At 45.3% G+C, this 17,314-nt stretch overlaps 1 protein-coding gene across 3 annotated transcripts in view; it reads right to left on the reverse strand.

Moving 5' to 3' along the window:
- The window catches only part of LOC100358013 (Golgi pH regulator), a 67,459-nt gene extending 52,664 nt beyond the window's left edge, over window positions 1–14,795 (reverse strand). Inside the window, exons 1-3 of one of the 3 annotated variants that reach the window (XM_002715650.5) lie at window positions 14,463–14,795; window positions 6,480–6,539; window positions 3,535–3,638 (exon numbers count right to left, since the gene is read on the reverse strand). In XM_002715650.5, coding sequence (XP_002715696.1) covers window positions 3,535–3,638; window positions 6,480–6,539; window positions 14,463–14,504 — 206 coding nt within the window. In that variant the 5' untranslated portion in view covers window positions 14,505–14,795. Of the gene's footprint in view, window positions 1–3,534; window positions 3,639–6,479; window positions 6,540–14,433 lie in introns of all 3 variants that reach the window. The other 2 variants (XM_051857327.2, XM_008264554.4) reach the window with 2 other exon arrangements.
- Between the last annotated feature and the right edge of the window lie 2,519 nt (window positions 14,796–17,314).

Genomic DNA, 17,314 nt, shown 5'->3' on the forward strand with positions numbered 1-17,314 from the left:
ACCATTAGGGATCTTATTCTAATATAAGAAATAAAGGAAACTAAATGTTAACAGTAAAATATGCTATAAAGACTCAAATATAATTAAGCATTTGATTTGCATGACCACTTTTATTAGTTTATAAAATTTGTTTTATTAAAATTTTTAGCATTGCTTTTTATGCATTTTGCAGATATAATTCCTCCATTTAAAGTGTACAATTCAATAGTTATTAATATATTCACAGCATTGTACAACCATTACCACAATTTTAGAACATTTTCATTACTCATAAAGAAACTTCTGAGGTCAGTGCTGTGGTATGGCGAGTAAAGCTACCACCTGTGATGCCGGCATCCCATATGGGTATTAGTTCAAGACCTGGCTGCTCCACTTCCTGTGCAGCTCCCAGCTAATGTACCTGGGAAAGCAGCAGCAGATGACACAGTGCTTAGGCCCCTGCACCCATGTGGGAGATCCAGAAGAAGATCCTGATTCCTGGTTTCAGCCTGACCTTACCCCAGCCATTGTGGCCATTTGAGGAGTGGACCAGTGGATGGAAGGTCTCTCTCTTTGTAGGTCTCTTCTTTACTCTGTGTAACTCTGACTTTCAAATAAATAAATCTTTTTTTCTTTTAATTAATTATTTATTGAGAGATAGAGTTACAGTGAGAGGGAGAGACAGAGAGAAATGTCTTCTACCCACTGGTTCACTCCCCAAATTGCCACAACACCTGGAGCTGGCTCAATCCAAAGCCAGAAGCCAGAAGCTTCTTCTGGGTCTCCCACATGGGTGTAGCGGCTCAAGCGCTTGGGCCATTTTCCACTGCTTTCCCAGGCCATAAAAGAGAGCTGGATCAGAAGAGCAGCAGCCAGGACTAGAACCAGGGCCCATATGGGATGCCAGAGCTGCAGGCATAGGGTTAATCTGCTGCACCACAGCTCTGCCCCTCTCCTTTTTTTTTTTTTTTTTTTTTTTTAAAAAAGGAGAAACTTTCTTCCCATTACCTGTTAGTCCTCATTTCCCCCAACCTCCCTAGTTCTAGGAAATCACCAATATACTTTCTACTTCTATGGGTTTGCTTATTCTGGACATTTCATATACACGAAATTATGTGATATGTGGTCTTTTATGACTCGCTTCTTTCACTTAGTATAATGTTTGTGAGGTTTACTTGTTTTAACATCTATAAATAATTCACTCTTTTTTGTGGCTGAATATTTATCCTGTTACATGGATATGTCATATTTTGTTTATCCATGAGTTGATAGATATTTGGGTTGTTTCTCATTTTAGCTATTATAAATGGCAAACTGTGAACATATGTGTACAAATTTTGGTGTGGATATATGTGCTTTTGATTTGTGTTTCTCTGGTGGTTAGATATCAAGCATCTTTTCATGTGCTTACTGGCCATGTGCATATCATCTTTGAAGAAATCCCTAGATCCTTCGTACATTTAAAAATTACATTATCTTATTTATTGAATTGTGAGCACTTTATATATTCTAAATGTAAGTTCCTTATCAGATAGGTCATTTTCTTCCATTCTGGGATGTCTGTTTACTTTTCTTAATGGTGTGCTTTGTATTTGTAGTATTATTTTAAACTTACTTAGGCCTTATTTCAAAAAAGCATTAAACAGTTAAACGGCTTATGAGTATAAAATACAGGATGACAAAATAAATTATAAGAAAATATGAGAGAAAGGAACAACAGTGATAAAATGTAAGTAAAACACTGGCTTGAGTCTGATGGATATTACAAAATAGAGTCCTGGAAACATGCTATGAGTAGGTGGTAAAGTTAGCTTTATGTTTTCTTTTTTTTTTTTTTTTTTTTTGACAGGCAGAGTGGACAGTGAGAGAGAGAGACAGAGAGAAAGGTCTTCCTTTTGCCGTTGGTTCACCCTCCAATGGCCGCCGCTGCAGCCGGCGCACCGCGCTGATCCGATGGCAGGAGCCAGGATCCAGGTGCTTTTCCTGGTCTCCCATGGGGTGCAGGGCCCAAGCACCTGGGCCATCCTCCACTGCACTCCCTGGCCATAGCAGAGAGCTGGCCTGGAAGAGGGGCAACCGGGACAGAATCCGGCGCCCTGACCGGGACTAGAACCCGGTGTGCCGGCGCCGCAAGGTGGAGGATTAGCCTATTGAGCCACGGCACCGGCCTAGCTTTATGTTTTCTAATGACTGATGTGAAACTGAAAATTTGATCAGTTAGATGAAATCATAGTTCTATCAGGAAATAAGAAAATACTCTTACTGTTCCTCTCTCATTCAATCCAGATAGCAGGCATCATTCAGAATCATTCAGCAAAGACTACAGGCCAGTACCAGTTAGTCTAGATAAACTGACGCCTTTTCCCTTGTTTGATTAACCCATGTTAAGGCATCTAGAGACAAACAAACTGCACATCATCCTATCTAATGGCAGTCCTGCCTATCATGGTGGTCCTAAATACCATTTTAGTGAAGATTCTAAGAGACTGGGAGGCAGTGGGTTTGAAATGACAAGTGTAACCGCAAGTATAAACCATGTTGCCAATTGTAAGTGAATCATGTGTTTTGACTAGTCTTTTGAGCTGCAGGTAAAGTGACATTCTGGATAGACATCTATTGAACAAGTCTATTATTTGGAAAAAAGTAGAGTTACTTTTAAAAAATGTTTTAAAAAGTAGTTTAAGTTCAATCAAACTCAACTAAGCCTGTAAAATCAACAACCAAGTAAGGACTGAACTCAGTCTTTAAAGAGGTTCTTAAGGAGGTTTGAGGAATTCTAATCCTTTCAGGTAGATTTTCAATCAGCAGAACAACATGAAGGGCTATATTACAAGGGTTCAGAGAACACCTGGTGGCAAGAAAGTTTCTAAGAGCAAAGCCTGGACCTAGTCTCTTGGTCTCATGCTCTGTAAGTTCTTCTCTGTAAGTTCTCCTGGACCATAATCTTTAAAAAAAAAAGTTTATTATTTACATATTGACATGGGATATGGGCACCTTAGTGCCCCCTCAAGAAATCAGTAAATAGAAACAGTCAAACTTATTTTTATAGATAATCCCCATTCGTAAGTATTTTCAAAAAAGGGTTACTAGTAGCTGGGACCCATAGCTGTGATCATTGCAATTATTAAGGCAAGTATCGGGGCCGGCGCTGTGGTACTGTGGGTTAACGCCCTGGCCTGAAGTGCCAGCATCCCATATGGGCGCCAGTTCTAGTCCTGGCTGCTCCTCTTCCCTTCCAGCTCTCTGCTATGGCCTGGGAAAGCAGAAGATGGCCCAAGTCCTTGGGCCCCTGCACCCGCATGGAGACCTGGAAGAAACTCCTGGCTCCGGGCTTCAGATTGGCACAGCTCTGGCCACTGTGGTCAATTGGGGTGTGAACTATCGGATGGAAGACCTCTCTCTGCTTCTCTTCTCTGTGTAATTCTGACTTTCAAATAAAAGACTAAAGTATCCACACAGTGGATTTTTTCAGCTATGATATTCAGGTAATTTTTTCCACCATAAAGAAAGTAGCAAAGAATTCCAAGAGTTGAGTTATTCAGTAATTTTACTCACCTGCTATTCAATACTCCTAAGATTTCAAAGATGATGAGCTCAAACATGGTGCAGGAAAACGCGAAAGTCACAGAGAAGATCACTTGTACAACATATTGTCGCACCTGTTAAAAGACAAGTAGAGGGTGGGGCTGGCTGTGGCACAGCAGGTTAAAGACCTGGCCTGCAGCATCCCAAATGGGTACTGGTTGCAGTCCTGGCTGCTCCACTTTCCATCCAGTTCCCTGCTAATGTGCCTGGAGAGCAGCTGAAGGTTGGCCCAGGTCCTTGGGCCCCTGAACCTATAAGGGAGACCTGGAAGAAGTTCCTGGCTCCTGATTCTGAATTGGCTCAGTGCTGGGGGTTGTGGCCATTTGGGGAGTGAATCAGTGGATGGAAGACCTCTCTCTATCTTCTATCTTTCTCTGTATCTCTGTCTTTCAAATAAATCTTTAAAAACAAGACAAATAGCAGGCCAGTGTTGTGGCCTAATGGGTAAAGCTACCACCTTGATGTTGGCATCCCATATGGATGCTGGTTTGATTCCTGGCTGCTCCACTTCTGATCCAGCTCTCTGTTAATATGCCTGGGAAAGCAGTGGAGGATGACCCAGGTCCTTGGAATCTTGCACTCACATGGGAGACCTGGATTGAGTTCTGGGCTCCTGGCTTCAGCTTGGTCCAACTCCAACTGTCACAGCCATTTAGGGAATGAACCAGCAGGTGGAAGATCTCTCTCCCTCCTGTCTTTCTCTCTGTAACTCTTTTAAATAAATAAATCTTAAAAAAAAGAACAAACAAACAAAAAATGGGGGCCAGCATTGTTGCGTAGTAAGTTAAGCCTCTGCCTGTAGCACTGGCATCCCATAAGGGCGCCTGTTCGAGTCCCAATTGCTCTACTTCTGATCTAGTATCTCTGCTGATGGTCCCACTTCTGATCTAGCATCTGTGCTGATGGCCTGGAAAAGCAGTGGAAGATGGCCCAAGTACTTGGGCTCTGCACCCGCATGGGAGACCTTGAGGAAGCTCCTGGCTTTGGATGGGCCCAGCTCCAGCCGTTGTGGCCATTTGGGGAGTGAACCAGTGGACAGAAGACCTCTCTCTCTCTGTGACTCTGTCTCTAAAATGAATAAAACAATTAAAAAAAAAAAAAGACATATAGACTGGAAGTCATTTCCTTTGTTTGAAATACTGAAACAATAATCTGGTTCCAAGTCACAAAATTTTTAAGAAATTCTCAAGGCATTGGAAACAAGGCAACCAACACAACTAGCTTGGAACTAAAGAAATGGATCGAAGTGGTGGCACTTTTAAATCATGGGTGACTACTACCAACACTGTCTTGTGGATGGAGAATTTAAAGCACAGGAAGATGAAATGACAGATTATAAGTAGCACTTGGGGGCCGGCACTGTAGTGCAGCGGGTTAAAGCCCTGACCTGAAGCGCTGGCATCTCATATGGGCACCAGTTCTAGTCCCGGCTGCTCTTCTTCTGATCCAGCTCTCTGCTATGGCCTGGGAAAGCAGTGGAGGATGGTCCAAGTCCTTGGGCCCCTGCACCCACAAGGGAGAAGCGCCTGGCACCTGGCTTCAGATCGGCACAGCTCCAGCCGTTGCAGCCATCTGGGGAGTGAACCAGCGGATGGAAGACCTCTCTGTCTCTACCTCTCTCTGTGACTCTGTCTTTCAAATAAATAAATCTTAAAAAAAAAAAAAAAAAAAAAAAAAAAAAGAAGAAGAAGAAGAAGAAGTAGCACTTGGAGAGGCTGGTGCTATGGCTTAGCAGGTAAAGCCAGCGTCGGCAGTGCCAGCATTCCATATGGGCACAAATTTGAGTCCCGGCTGCTCCACTTCCAATCCAGCTCTCTTCTATGGCCTGGGAAAGCAGTGGAAGATGGCCCAAGTGCTTGGGTCCTGCACCAGTGTGGGAGACCCTGAAGAAACTCCTGCGGCCATTTGGGGAGTGAACCAGACTCTCAGTCTGTTGATTTCCTTCCCAAATGACCTCCATGGCCAGGACTAGGCCAGGCCAAATTTGGGAGCTGGGAATTCAATCCAGTTCTTCCATGTGGGTGGCAGGGATCTAACCACTTGAGTGATTACTTGCTGCCTCTCAGAGTCTGCATCGGCAGGAATCTGGAATTGGGAGCTGGAACGAGAACTTAAACCCAGCCACACCAATATGGGACTTGGGCATCTTAACAGTTAAGCCAAATGCTTGTTCTTAAGGTGGGGAATCCAGGCTTAATATAAGAATCAGAGTTTTGGCCAATGCCGCGGCTCATTAGGCTAATCCTCCGCCTTGCGGCGCCAGCACACCGGGTTCAAGTCCTGGTCGGGGCGCCGGATTCTGTCCCAGTTGCCCCTCTTCCAGGCCAGCTCTCTGCTGTGGCCAGGGAGTACAGTGGAGGATGGCCCAAGTGCTTGGGCCCTGCACCCCATGGGAGACCAGGAGAAGTACCTGGCTCCTGCCATCGGATCAGCGCGGTGTACCAGCCGCAGCAAGCTGGCCGCGGCGGTCATTGGAGGGTGAACCAACGGCAAAGGAAGACCTTTCTCTCTGTCTCTCTCTCTCTGTCCACTCTGCCTGTCAAAAAATAAAAAATAAAATAATAAAAAAAAAAGAATCAGAGTTTTGGGATTTTGGTGTTAGTGTATAATGTAAGACTGGTTAATTCAGAACTTGACAGAAAATGAAAAGATTTTATAATGAATTGTTTACTAAATAACTATCTTATATTTGATGCATACTCTGGACTAATACATTGGACTTGCCTTTTTTTTTTTTCCCTCTTTGAAATCAATAAAACCTCATCATATTCTCCAATCTAATGGTTACCCAGTAGTCATTTGACAAAACTCCTGTCTTGCCAGTGAACATGATCATTTTTTACTGGAGGCATTTTTCTTGTTTCATATTAAAACAATCTAAATTCATAAAGTATAACACAATGATTTCATCTTACCTCATAGTCCTTAAACAATTGGCGCATGAAAAAAAGCCACCCAAATCCAAAAAAAAGTATCTGCAGGGGAAAAAAAAGACAAAATGTCAAAATACATCTTTTGAGAAATGCCTTATAAGAAACTATTTTATGACTAAAGTCTGCTAATTAGACAGTTAATTTATTTCAGAGATTAAATATGAGGTCTACTCACAACAGCTACTCATTAAAGTTCAAACACTGAAAACATGTTTAAATGCTCTTAGATTTTTAAAATTATCTGTGCTACAGCATGTGTTTCTGGGGCTGGTGCTGTGGTGTAGTGGGTTAAGTAGCCACCTGTAACACCAGCATCTCATATGTGTACCAGTTCGAGACCTGGCTGCTCCACTTCCGATCCAGCTCCCTGCTAATGTGCCAGGGAATGCAGCGGAGGATGGCCCAAGTGCTTGGGCCCCTGCACCCACGTGGAGACCCAGAAGCTCCTGACTCCAGACTGGCTCAGCTCTGGCACTTGTAGCCATTTGTGGAGTGAACCAGCAGATGGAAAAACTCTCTCTCCTTCCCTCTCTCTGTAACGCTGCCTTTCAAACAAATAAATCTTTAAAAAACAAAATGTGTTTCTAAGTTAGACAAACATGGAAGTACATACATATTTTCCCATAGTTTTGTGATAATCACTGTGTGAGTCACAGAAATTAGCAAATAAAAAAATGAGTCAATGAAACTTGTTACTTCTAAGTAATCCTTGTTTGCAAGTATTTAAAAAGTTGAAACCTCACAGGAAAAGAAATCAGACAAATCGGACAAAAAAATCAGGGAGTAATAGAAAGACTAATATTTTTCATTATGTGTTTCCTTCAGAGAGCTTTCCCAGCTTCTTCACCATCCTGCCTAATCTCTATAAAGTGCTTTCTATCTTGGTGGAAAGCCAACAGATTGCAGGATCCACTTTTGTCAGTTTTGTTTCAAACTGGCATCACAGACAGTAGCCACATGACAGCTGACAAAGCTGGTTCGTTTTTCCACTAGTAAATAGAACCTTCTAACTATATACACACACATACACGCTGACATAACTCTTCTTTTCTTCTTCTACTGGCTGGGACTGTAACTATGAATCAATTCTTTTATGCCTTTCTCCTGACTCTGAGAACAAATGTTAACTCTTAAGCACTGTTTAGCACAAACTACTCCAGCCTCCCCTGCCTGTGCCTCCCGTCTGTCAAATTTACTTTCAGCCACATGGAGTTTTGGTTATTTCGGCATACATTACTATGTACTAAAACCCCTGTAGATGCTGTCCTCTGACAAACTTCTCTCCAGCCCTTTCCCATTTATCCTACACGTCCTAACTTCTATGTTACTCCGTCTGGAAGGTTTTATTGTCTTCCCAAGCAAGAGAAATTGCTTTTTAAAATATATAATTCTACTGTACCTTGCACTTCCCTTATACATGCAAAAATACATTTGTAACAGCTAATTTAATTTTTTTAGACATTAGATTATAAGCTCTATCGTAATATTTGTATCCTCAGTACCCAGTGCAGTGCCTGGGTGAGCTTTCCATAAATGTTTGCAGAATGGCTAAAATGGTCAGCAATATTCAATCTCAAGTTTTTGTATTAACTTCTATCTGGTATTAACTTCTATGTGCTGGGCTAGCTAAGAGAACAGATGAGGAATACAGTCACTACCTTCAAGGAGCTCATATATGGTGGTAAAGACACTAAATAATCACAATGTAATATGGATATACAATGACTGAAATATGTACATGTTACAGTAAAAACATTATCAGAGGGAGACTAAATCAATTTGTAGTGGGTTGTACAGATTTTCTGGAAGAGATATTTGAGCTGAAGGAGAATTTAAAAAATATCTTATTTTGGCCGGCGCCACGGCTCACTAGGCTAATCCTCCGCCTGCAGTGCCGGCACACTGGGTTCTAGTCCCGGTCGGGGCGCCGGATTCTATCCCAGTTGCCCTTCTTCCAAGCCAGCTCTCTGCTGTGGCCCAGGAGGGCAATGAAGGATGGCCCAAGTGCTTGGGCCCTGTACCCATATGGGAGACCAGGAGAAGCACCTGGCTCCTGGCTTTGGATCAGTGTGGTGCGCTGGCCGCAGTGGCCATTGGAAGGTGAACCAACAGTAAAAGGAAGACCTTTCTGTCTGTCTCTCTCACTGTCTACTCTGCCTGTCAAAAAAAAAAAAAAAAATCTTATTTTGATTTTTATTTGAAAGGCAGAGAGAACATAGCAACAGATAGAGATATTCTACCTACTGGTTCGCTCCCCAAATGCTCACAATAGCCAGGGCTGAGCCAGGCCAAAAGCCAAGAGCCCAGAACTCAACAGGAGCATTTGCAGAGAGCTGAACTGAAAGCAGAGTAACCCACACTCAAACCTAGGCACCCCCATATGGGATGTAGGCCTTCCAAGCAGTGACCTAACCACCATGCCAAATGAAAGTTTTAATGTGGTATTGAAAATCTGAATTGTGGGGGGCTAGAACTGTGGCATAATAGGTTAAGCCGCCATCTTCAATGCTGGTATACCATATGGGTGCCAGTTAGAGTCCTGGATACTCCACTTCCAATCTTGCTCCCTGCTAATGCACCTGGAAGGCAGCAGAAGATGGCCCAAGTGCTTGGGTGTCTGCTACCCAAGCGGGAGACCTGAAGAAGCTCCTGGCTTCGGCCTGGCCCAGCCCTGGCCATTGCAGTGGCCATTTTGGGGAGTGAACCAGAGGATGGGTGATCTCTCTCTCTCTTCCTAACACTGTATTTCAAATAAATAAAATAAATCTTAAAAAAGAATCTGATTTGTGAGAAAAAGTTGGGATTATGTACATTTTTCAACAGAAGTTCTAAAATACTGATGACATACTTCTACTGTCCCTAAAATATTCTACTTTTTTTTTTTTTAATTTATTTATTTATTTATTTATTTTTTTTTTGACAGGCAGAGTGGACAGTGAGAGAGAGAGACAGAGAGAAAGGTCTTCCTTTGCCGTTGGTTCACCCTCCAATGGCCGCCGCGGCCGGCGCGCTGCGGCCGGCGCACCGCGCTGATCCGATGGCAGGAGCCAGGAGCCAGGTGCTTTTCCTGGTCTCCCATGGGGTGCAGGGCCCAAGCACCTGGGCCATCCTCCACTGCACTCCCTGGCCACAGCAGAGGGCTGGCCTGGAAGAGGGGCAACCGGGACAGAATCCGGCGCCCCGACCGGGACTAGAACCCGGTGTGCCGGCGCCGCTAGGCGGAGGATTAGCCTAGTGAGCCGCGGCGCCGGCCATACTGTCCCTAAAATATTAAAAACCACTCTCTTAAAGGATAAATAAGAATTAGGCAGTAAAAGAAGTGGTGGGAGGTTGAAAAACAGCTTTCCAGACAGCAAAGAGCTTGAGTAAAGGCACAGGAATAAGAAATAGCAGAGTACACACATAGGACAATACAGAATTTGCTGCAGCTGGAATATAAAATTCAAAGTAGTAGTTAAAAATATGACTAAAGATGAATAGACCACTGAGAGCCCTGAATGTCACCCAAAGAATCTTGGATTCTAGTCTATAAGTGATTTGGGTCATATAAGTAGGGAAATAACATGGTCAGATCTGTCTTACATAGACCACCATGAGGCTATGTGGAAGCCACTTCTGAAGAAAACACTATAGCAGGAAGACAAACATTATCAGAGGATGTTGCAAAGGTCCAGATGAGAAAATATGGTCCTGAATTAAGACATTGGTGTTAGAAGAGGAGGCAACAGATATGAGAACTATTCAGAAGGTAAATGCAGCAGGGAAGTGTCAAGGACGAAGAGTTTAGAACAAGATGAAGAATGAAGCCACTCAATTAATGTAAAGAATATTAGAGAAGGAGGAGGGTTGGGAATGGGAATGGAAAATGGAGAAGAGTTCATTTTTAGATATGTTAAAGGCCTGAGAAGGGGCAACACTGTCGCTCATTGGGTTAAACCACCACCTGCAGCACTGGCACCCAATCCTGGCTGCTCCACTTCTGATGCAGCTCCCTGCTGATGTGCCTGGGAAAACAGTGGAAGATGGCCCAAGTGTTTGGGCCCCTGCATCCATGCGGGACATATGGATGAAATTCTTGGCTCCTAGTTTCAGCCTGGCTCAGCCCTGGCTGCTGCAGACATTCGGGAGTGAACCAGTGAATGGAGGATCTCTCTCCCCTTTTCTGTAACTTTTTTCTGTAACATTTTTTAAAGACTTATTTGAAAGTCAGAATTACACAGAGAGAGGAGGAGAGGCAGAGAGAGAGAGAAAAGAGAGGTTTTCCATCTGCTAGTTCATTCCCCAATTGGCTGCAACAGCCGGAGCTGTGCTGATCCGAAGCCAGGAGCATCTTCTGGTCTTCCCACATGGGTGCAGGGCCCAAGCACTGGGGCCATCCTTCACTGCTTTCCCAGGCCATAGCAGAGAGCTGAATAGGAAGTGGAGCAGCTGGGACATGAACTGGCACCCATATGGGATGCTGGCACTGCAGGAACCAGTCCCTGTAACTCTTTAAAATAAATAAATCTTAAAAAAAAAAAAAGTGGCCGGCGCCGCGGCTCAATAGGCTAATCCTCTGCCTGCAGTGCCAGCACCCTGGGTTCTAGTCCTAGTCGGGGCGCCAGATTCTGTCCTGGTCGTTCCTCTTTCTGCCCAGCTCTCTGCTGTGGCCTGGGAGGGCAGTGGAGGATGGCCCAAGTGCTTGGGCCCTGTACCCACATGGGAGACCAGGAGAAGCACCCGGCTCCTGGCTTCGGATCAGCGCGGTGCGCGGGCTGCAGCGGCCATTGGTGGGGGTGAACCAACGGTAAAGGAAGACCTTTCTCTCTGTCTCTCTCACTGTCCACTCTGCCTGTCCAAAAAAAAAAAAAAAAGTTACTCTGGTAGTAGTAAGAGAGGTGAGCTTGAAAAAAAGGGGGCCTGAGTAGAGTGATGGAGAATCAAAGAAAGTATGAGGGGAGAAACTACAAGAACAGGTAGCTGATTAGTCAAGAAAGAGTGATCCAATGGGCTGAAGGTTAAACTCATGGCACTGGTGACCTGCACAGCTGTGTGGTTTTCTACAGCAGCCTTCAGACCCCTGCATTGGGAGTAGACAAACTATAATGGTGATCTTAGTGTGGATTTTTATATGAAAACAAAAGAACAAGAGGGATGAGAAAGAACTTTGGATCTATGAATCCTGATCAATTAGAAAAGGGCAAATAGATTAGGAGAAAATACGCCTAGACTATCAAGGAGACCATTTGGCTGTTATAAACATTTACCAGGAAACATTTAGATTCAGAGTTTAAAGGTCATATTTATTTGCGGGGGTCTTCAAAAAGTTCACAGAATTGGGGCTAGCATTGTGGTGTAGTGGGGTGGGCCACTGCTTGTGATGCTGCCTTTTCACATTGGTGCGCCAGTCTGAGTTCTGGCTGCTTCGCTTCCAATCCAGCTTCCTGCTACTGTGCCTGCAAAGCAGTGGATGATGGTCCAAGTACTTGGGTGCCTGCCACCCATGTGGGAGACCAGGATGAAGTTTCTGGCTCCTGACTTTGGCCTGGTCCAGCCCTGGCTGTTGCAGCCATTTGGGAGAGTGAACCAGCAGATGGAAGATCCATCTCTCTTGTCTCTGTCACTCTTTCAAACAGATAAATAAATCTTTAAAAAACACCCCAAAACCCCAAAAAGTTCATTGAAAATGCAAAGTATAAAAAAAGCCTATGTATGGCCGGCGCCGCGGCTCACTAGGCTAATCCTCCGCCTAGCGGCGCCGGCACACCGGGTTCTAGTCCTGGTCAGGGCGCCGGATTCTGTCCCGGTTGCCCCTCTTCCAGGCCAGCTCTCTGCTGTGGCCCGGGAGTGCAGTGGAGGATGGATGGTCCTTGGGCCCTGCACCCCATGGGAGACCAGGAGAAGCGCCTGGCTCCTGCCTTCGGATCAGTGTGGTGCGCCAGCCGAAACATTTTTTTTTGACAGGTAGAAATATAGACAGTGAGAGAGAGACAGAGAGAAAGGTCTTCCTTCTGTTGGTTCACTCCCCGAATGGCCGCTACGGCCAGAGCTGTGCGGATCTGAAGCCAGGAGCGACGTGCTTCCTCCTGGTCTCCCATGCAGGTGCAGGGGCCCAAGCACCTGGGCCATCCTCCACTGCTTTCCCGGGCCACAGCAGAGAGCTGGACTGGAAGAGGAGCAACCGGGACTAGATGGGATGCCAGCGCCACAGGCGGAGGATTAACCAAGTGAGCCACGGTGCTGGCCCCTCTATAAACATTTTAAAGTACTCTCAAAACTGATGATACCTTGAGTGAACGTGGAGAAGCTGGGCAATTAAGATAAGGAGTGGCATGTATGATGTAGATGAAAACAAAACAAAAACATCAGCAAGACAACCCAAAATGAAACTTTGGACGAAGAAGGGTAAAGAAGCAAAAATCTTAATTCTGACAAAATTATAGAGGAATTTAATATATATACAGAAAGAAATAGCGGCCAGCGCCACGGCTCAATAGGCTAATCCTCCGCCTGCGGCACCGGCACACCGGGGTTCTAGTCCCGGTTGCTCCTCTTCCAGGCCAGCTCTCTGCTGTGGCCCGGGAGGGCAGTGGAGGATGGCCCCAGTGCTTGGGCCCTGCACCCGCATAGGAGACCAGGATAAGTACCTGGCTCCTGCCATCGGATTAGCGCAGTGCGCCGGCCGCAGTGGCCATTGGAAGGTGAACCAACGGCAAAGGAAGACCTTTCTGTCTCTCACTGTCTACTCTGCCTGTCAAAAAAAAAAAAAAAAAAAAAAAAAAAAAAGAAATAGCAATTTTAAACAGCTTTGAAAATTAACGTAAGTCATACATCTTCTTACTCTAAAAATACAATTACTTTGAGAATTGTACAGGGAACAGCCTCAATCTTGAGACTTACAGTATACTCTGGAACTGATAAGTCTTATCACTGTATGGTGGGTGGGCTCAAAACATACGTGGCAGATAACAGTTGCTTTTATGAAAAATGACTTCTGGATTGAAAATTCTCTTTTGAATAACAGTAATTTAATAAAAAGATGGTCATGGTGCTGGCATTGTGGTGCAGCAGGTAAAGCTGCCGCCTGCAGTGCTGGCATCCCATATGGGTGCCCTATAAGCCAAATTAAGTATTCAGAGCTCCACAAATGTTAACAGTTGGCAGCAATTACTTATTGGTGCTTGCACTTGAAAGTGGATACACAGCTGTGGCCAAACAGAGCTTCAAAAATAAAATCCATAAACAAATACATGAATGACAGCAGTGCTGTGACAAATGCTAGGAAGAAAAAACAGAGTAACAACGGAAGACACGGTAAGAGGCTCACTCAAGGAAGCTTCTAGAGAGGAGGTGTCTCCTGTATGTTTGTACCTCAGAACTTTACATTGACCCACAAACGTTTGTGGATTGCAATAAAAAATGAGGGTAAATCAAGAAGCAACAAGGGCCAATGTTCCGCAAAGAATGTTTGGCAAACAAGAGGACAAAGGATGAGAGAGGTTACCGCACAAATGAAACCTTAAACCTTCAAGTACTGGCGGCAAATACTGCAGCACCCGGATTCAGGAATTGACAATTAGCAGCAAAGCCCCCACGTGTCCCCAGTATCGCGCCCTGATTGGAGCGCCGCACAGGCCGCGCCCGCAACCACCCGTCTGCCCACGCCACGGCTCGCTGGCACTGTCGGGAAGGCTCGGGGAGCTTGTGGGACCTCTGCCTTCTCGGGGCACCGGCCCGTGCTGGGGCCAGCTGAACCTTCCCCCAAGAGGGGTCTGGAGAGCTCGGGGGTGGCGGCCACAGGGCAGCCTCCGACAACCAGGGCGGAGGGAACCGGGCGCAGCAAATCCCACACCCCCTCCCAGTGCTCTGGGTACCGGTGTGGCGAGCACAGGCGAGATCCCCGGGCAGCCCGTACAGCCAAGGCCCGGGCAGGGCGATTCCGAAAAGGGAGGCTTACGGGTGCCGTGGCGGAGGGCGGTGACGCACCTGGGAGGTAATCATAATGCTGGAGTCGATCAGGAAACTCATGGCGAAGCGTAAGGAGGGCTCATGCCTCCACTTACAACGCCCCAAGCCCACCGCACGCTGGGGCCACCGGCCCCTTCCCACAGGCGGCCTTCACCCGGGGGCCGGCGCCCGGAAGAGCGGCTCTTCCGCGCTACGCCATCAAGCTGCGCCCCAGCCAGCCAATCAGCGGCAAGTTTCAGTGCTTCCCGCCTCAGGCCGGGAGCGGGCGGGGCGGAGCGCCTGGGCGGCTTTGGAGGTTTGCGGGCTAAGAGGGGAGAGCGGGTGTGATACTGGAACTGAAAGTCCAAAAACAGACGTAATGCAACGTAGCTGCAGGAGGTGGGCCCTGAGAGCGAGCGTGTAGTTTTAAAGTGGTAATTCCATTTTCTAATTCTACCTAGTAAGACGAAGTGAATAATGATTATGATAATAACTTAGGCCATAAGTAAATGTTTTGTTCTAAATGTTACAATTTTTTTTTTAACCTGGCTGTATAAACACAATTGCTCAGCTATAGGTGAAGGAAGACTGGAAAGGCAGATAAGATGTTGGCAAATATAGCTAACCAAGTACATTTCTTTTGTTAAAAAAAGATTTATTTTATTTATTTGAAAGGCGAGTTACAGAGAAGCAGAGGCGGAGAGAGAGAGAGAGGTCCTCCATCTTCTGGTTCACTTCCCAAATGGCCGCAACGGCCGGACCTTCAAGGATCTGAAGCCAGATCTCTACCTCAGTTACCAACATCTAAAACAAATAGGGATGGGGGCCGATGCCTTGGTGAGGCGGGTTAAAGCCTCGGCCTGAAGCGCCGGCATCCCATATGGGAGCTGCTTTGAGATCCGGCTGCTCCACTTCAGAACCAGCTCTCTGCTATGGCCTGGGAAAGCAGTAGAAGATGGCCCAAGTCCTTGGGCCCCTGCACCGTGTGGGAGACCCAGAAGAAGCTCCTGGCTCCTGGCTTCGGATCGGCACAGCTCCAGCTGTTGTGGCCAATTGGGGAGTGAACCATCAGATGGAAGACCTCTCTCTCTCTCTCTCTCTCTCTCTCTGCCTCTCCTCTCTCTGTGTAACTCTGACTTGCAAATAAATAAATAAATCTTTAAAAAAAAGAAAGATACTAACATTACGATATCTCATAAGGTATGAGGATAAAATAAGTAACACATAAAACCCTCAATTAAATAAGTACTTTATATGCAACAATTTCTATCCATTATCATTATTATCAGTTTACACTCAGTTATTCTTCATTATTAATAAATTTAAGTATATATGAGGGTACTTCAAAGAGGTCTTGGAAAAATGAGATGAAAAGATGTTTATTTTAGTGCAAAAACTTTTCAAAAAGACTTACGTATTTCAAAGGCAGAATTACAGAGCGAGGGAGGGACAGAGATATTTTCCATCTGCTGGTTCACTCCCCAAGTTTCAATTTATATATTCCATTTTAAATTTCATCTCTATATATTCTTCCCTTTTGTTCATAAGTTATATGGATCAAACTAATTCTGCATGATAATAAATGCAAAAAATTGTAATGTCACATATTTGAAATAGTGCCACTGAGTTTTTCCAAATATGGGAGACATACAAACATTAATCTTTCAATTCAATTTGAATAATTGGTAACTGTTATGGTTTGTGTAATAGTTTGGGTGTCACCCAAAGGCCAATGTATTAAGGGCTTGGTTCTCAGAGTCTTATGTTAATAATTTTAAATGGAATTCAATCCGGTTATAGCATCTGAGGGTGGAGCCTTGGAAAGTGATGAGATTGAATTAGGTTGTTAGGGTGGGCACCCAGATTATCAAATCCTGCTGGCTTTATCAAAACAGACCACATAGATGGTAGACTATGCTTTCTGGCCTGCGTGTGATCTTTCCTCTGCAGATGGTCCACCATCTACCATACTCAGACACCAGACCAATAGGTCTGCCTGGTCTTGGACTGTGAACCTTTAAAACTGTGAGGTAAAATAAATCTTTTTCCTTCATAAATATCTTCTTACGGTTTTTTATTATAGTGGTGAAAATTTGACAGAGCAACCAGATATTTACTTTTTTTAAGATTTAGTTTCTTTGTATTTGAAAGGCAGAGTGACAGAGAGAGATCTTCTGTCTACTGGGTCACTCCCCAGATAGCCACAACAGCCAGGGTGAGGACAAGCTGAAGTCAAGAGCCAGGAACTCTCCTGGTCGCCAACATGAGCGGGAGCCCAAGCGTTTGGGCCATCTTCCACTGCCTTCCCAGGCTCATTAGCAAGAAGCTGATCAGAAGCAAAGTAGCCAGGACTTAACCAGCACTCCACTATGGGATGATGTTCAGCTGCTTAGCCCACTAGACTACAACACCGGCCTCATGCTCCAAAGTAGGTAAAAGTGTTCATGTTCTTACCATAAGAGCTTCTCTGAGCTTCTGGACTCCTGCCCTTTGGATCCAGAGAAGAAGCGGGGAGCAGAAAACCTTCCCTACCGTCCCATCACTTCCCACTTCCTGCTCCAGGACTAACTTCTTCTTCTTCTTCTTCTTCTTTTTTTTTTTTTTTAAAGATTTATTTATTTATTTGAAAGTCAGAGTTACACAGAAAGAGAAGGAGAGGCAGAGAGAGAGAGAGGTCTTCCATCTGCTGGTTTACTCCCCAGTTGGCTGCAAGGCTGGAGCTGTGCCGATCTGAAGCCAGGAGCATCTTCTGGGTCTCCCATGTGGGTGCAGGGGCCCAAGGACTTGGGCCATCTTCTACTGCTTTCCCAGGCCACAGCAGAGAACTGGATTGGAAGTGGAGCAGCCAGGACTTGAACCAGCGCCCACATGGGATGCCGGCACTGCAGGCG

The sequence above is a fragment of the Oryctolagus cuniculus genome, chromosome 7 (assembly GCF_964237555.1).
Source record: "Oryctolagus cuniculus chromosome 7, mOryCun1.1, whole genome shotgun sequence".
Classification (NCBI taxonomy): Eukaryota; Metazoa; Chordata; class Mammalia; order Lagomorpha; family Leporidae; genus Oryctolagus; species Oryctolagus cuniculus.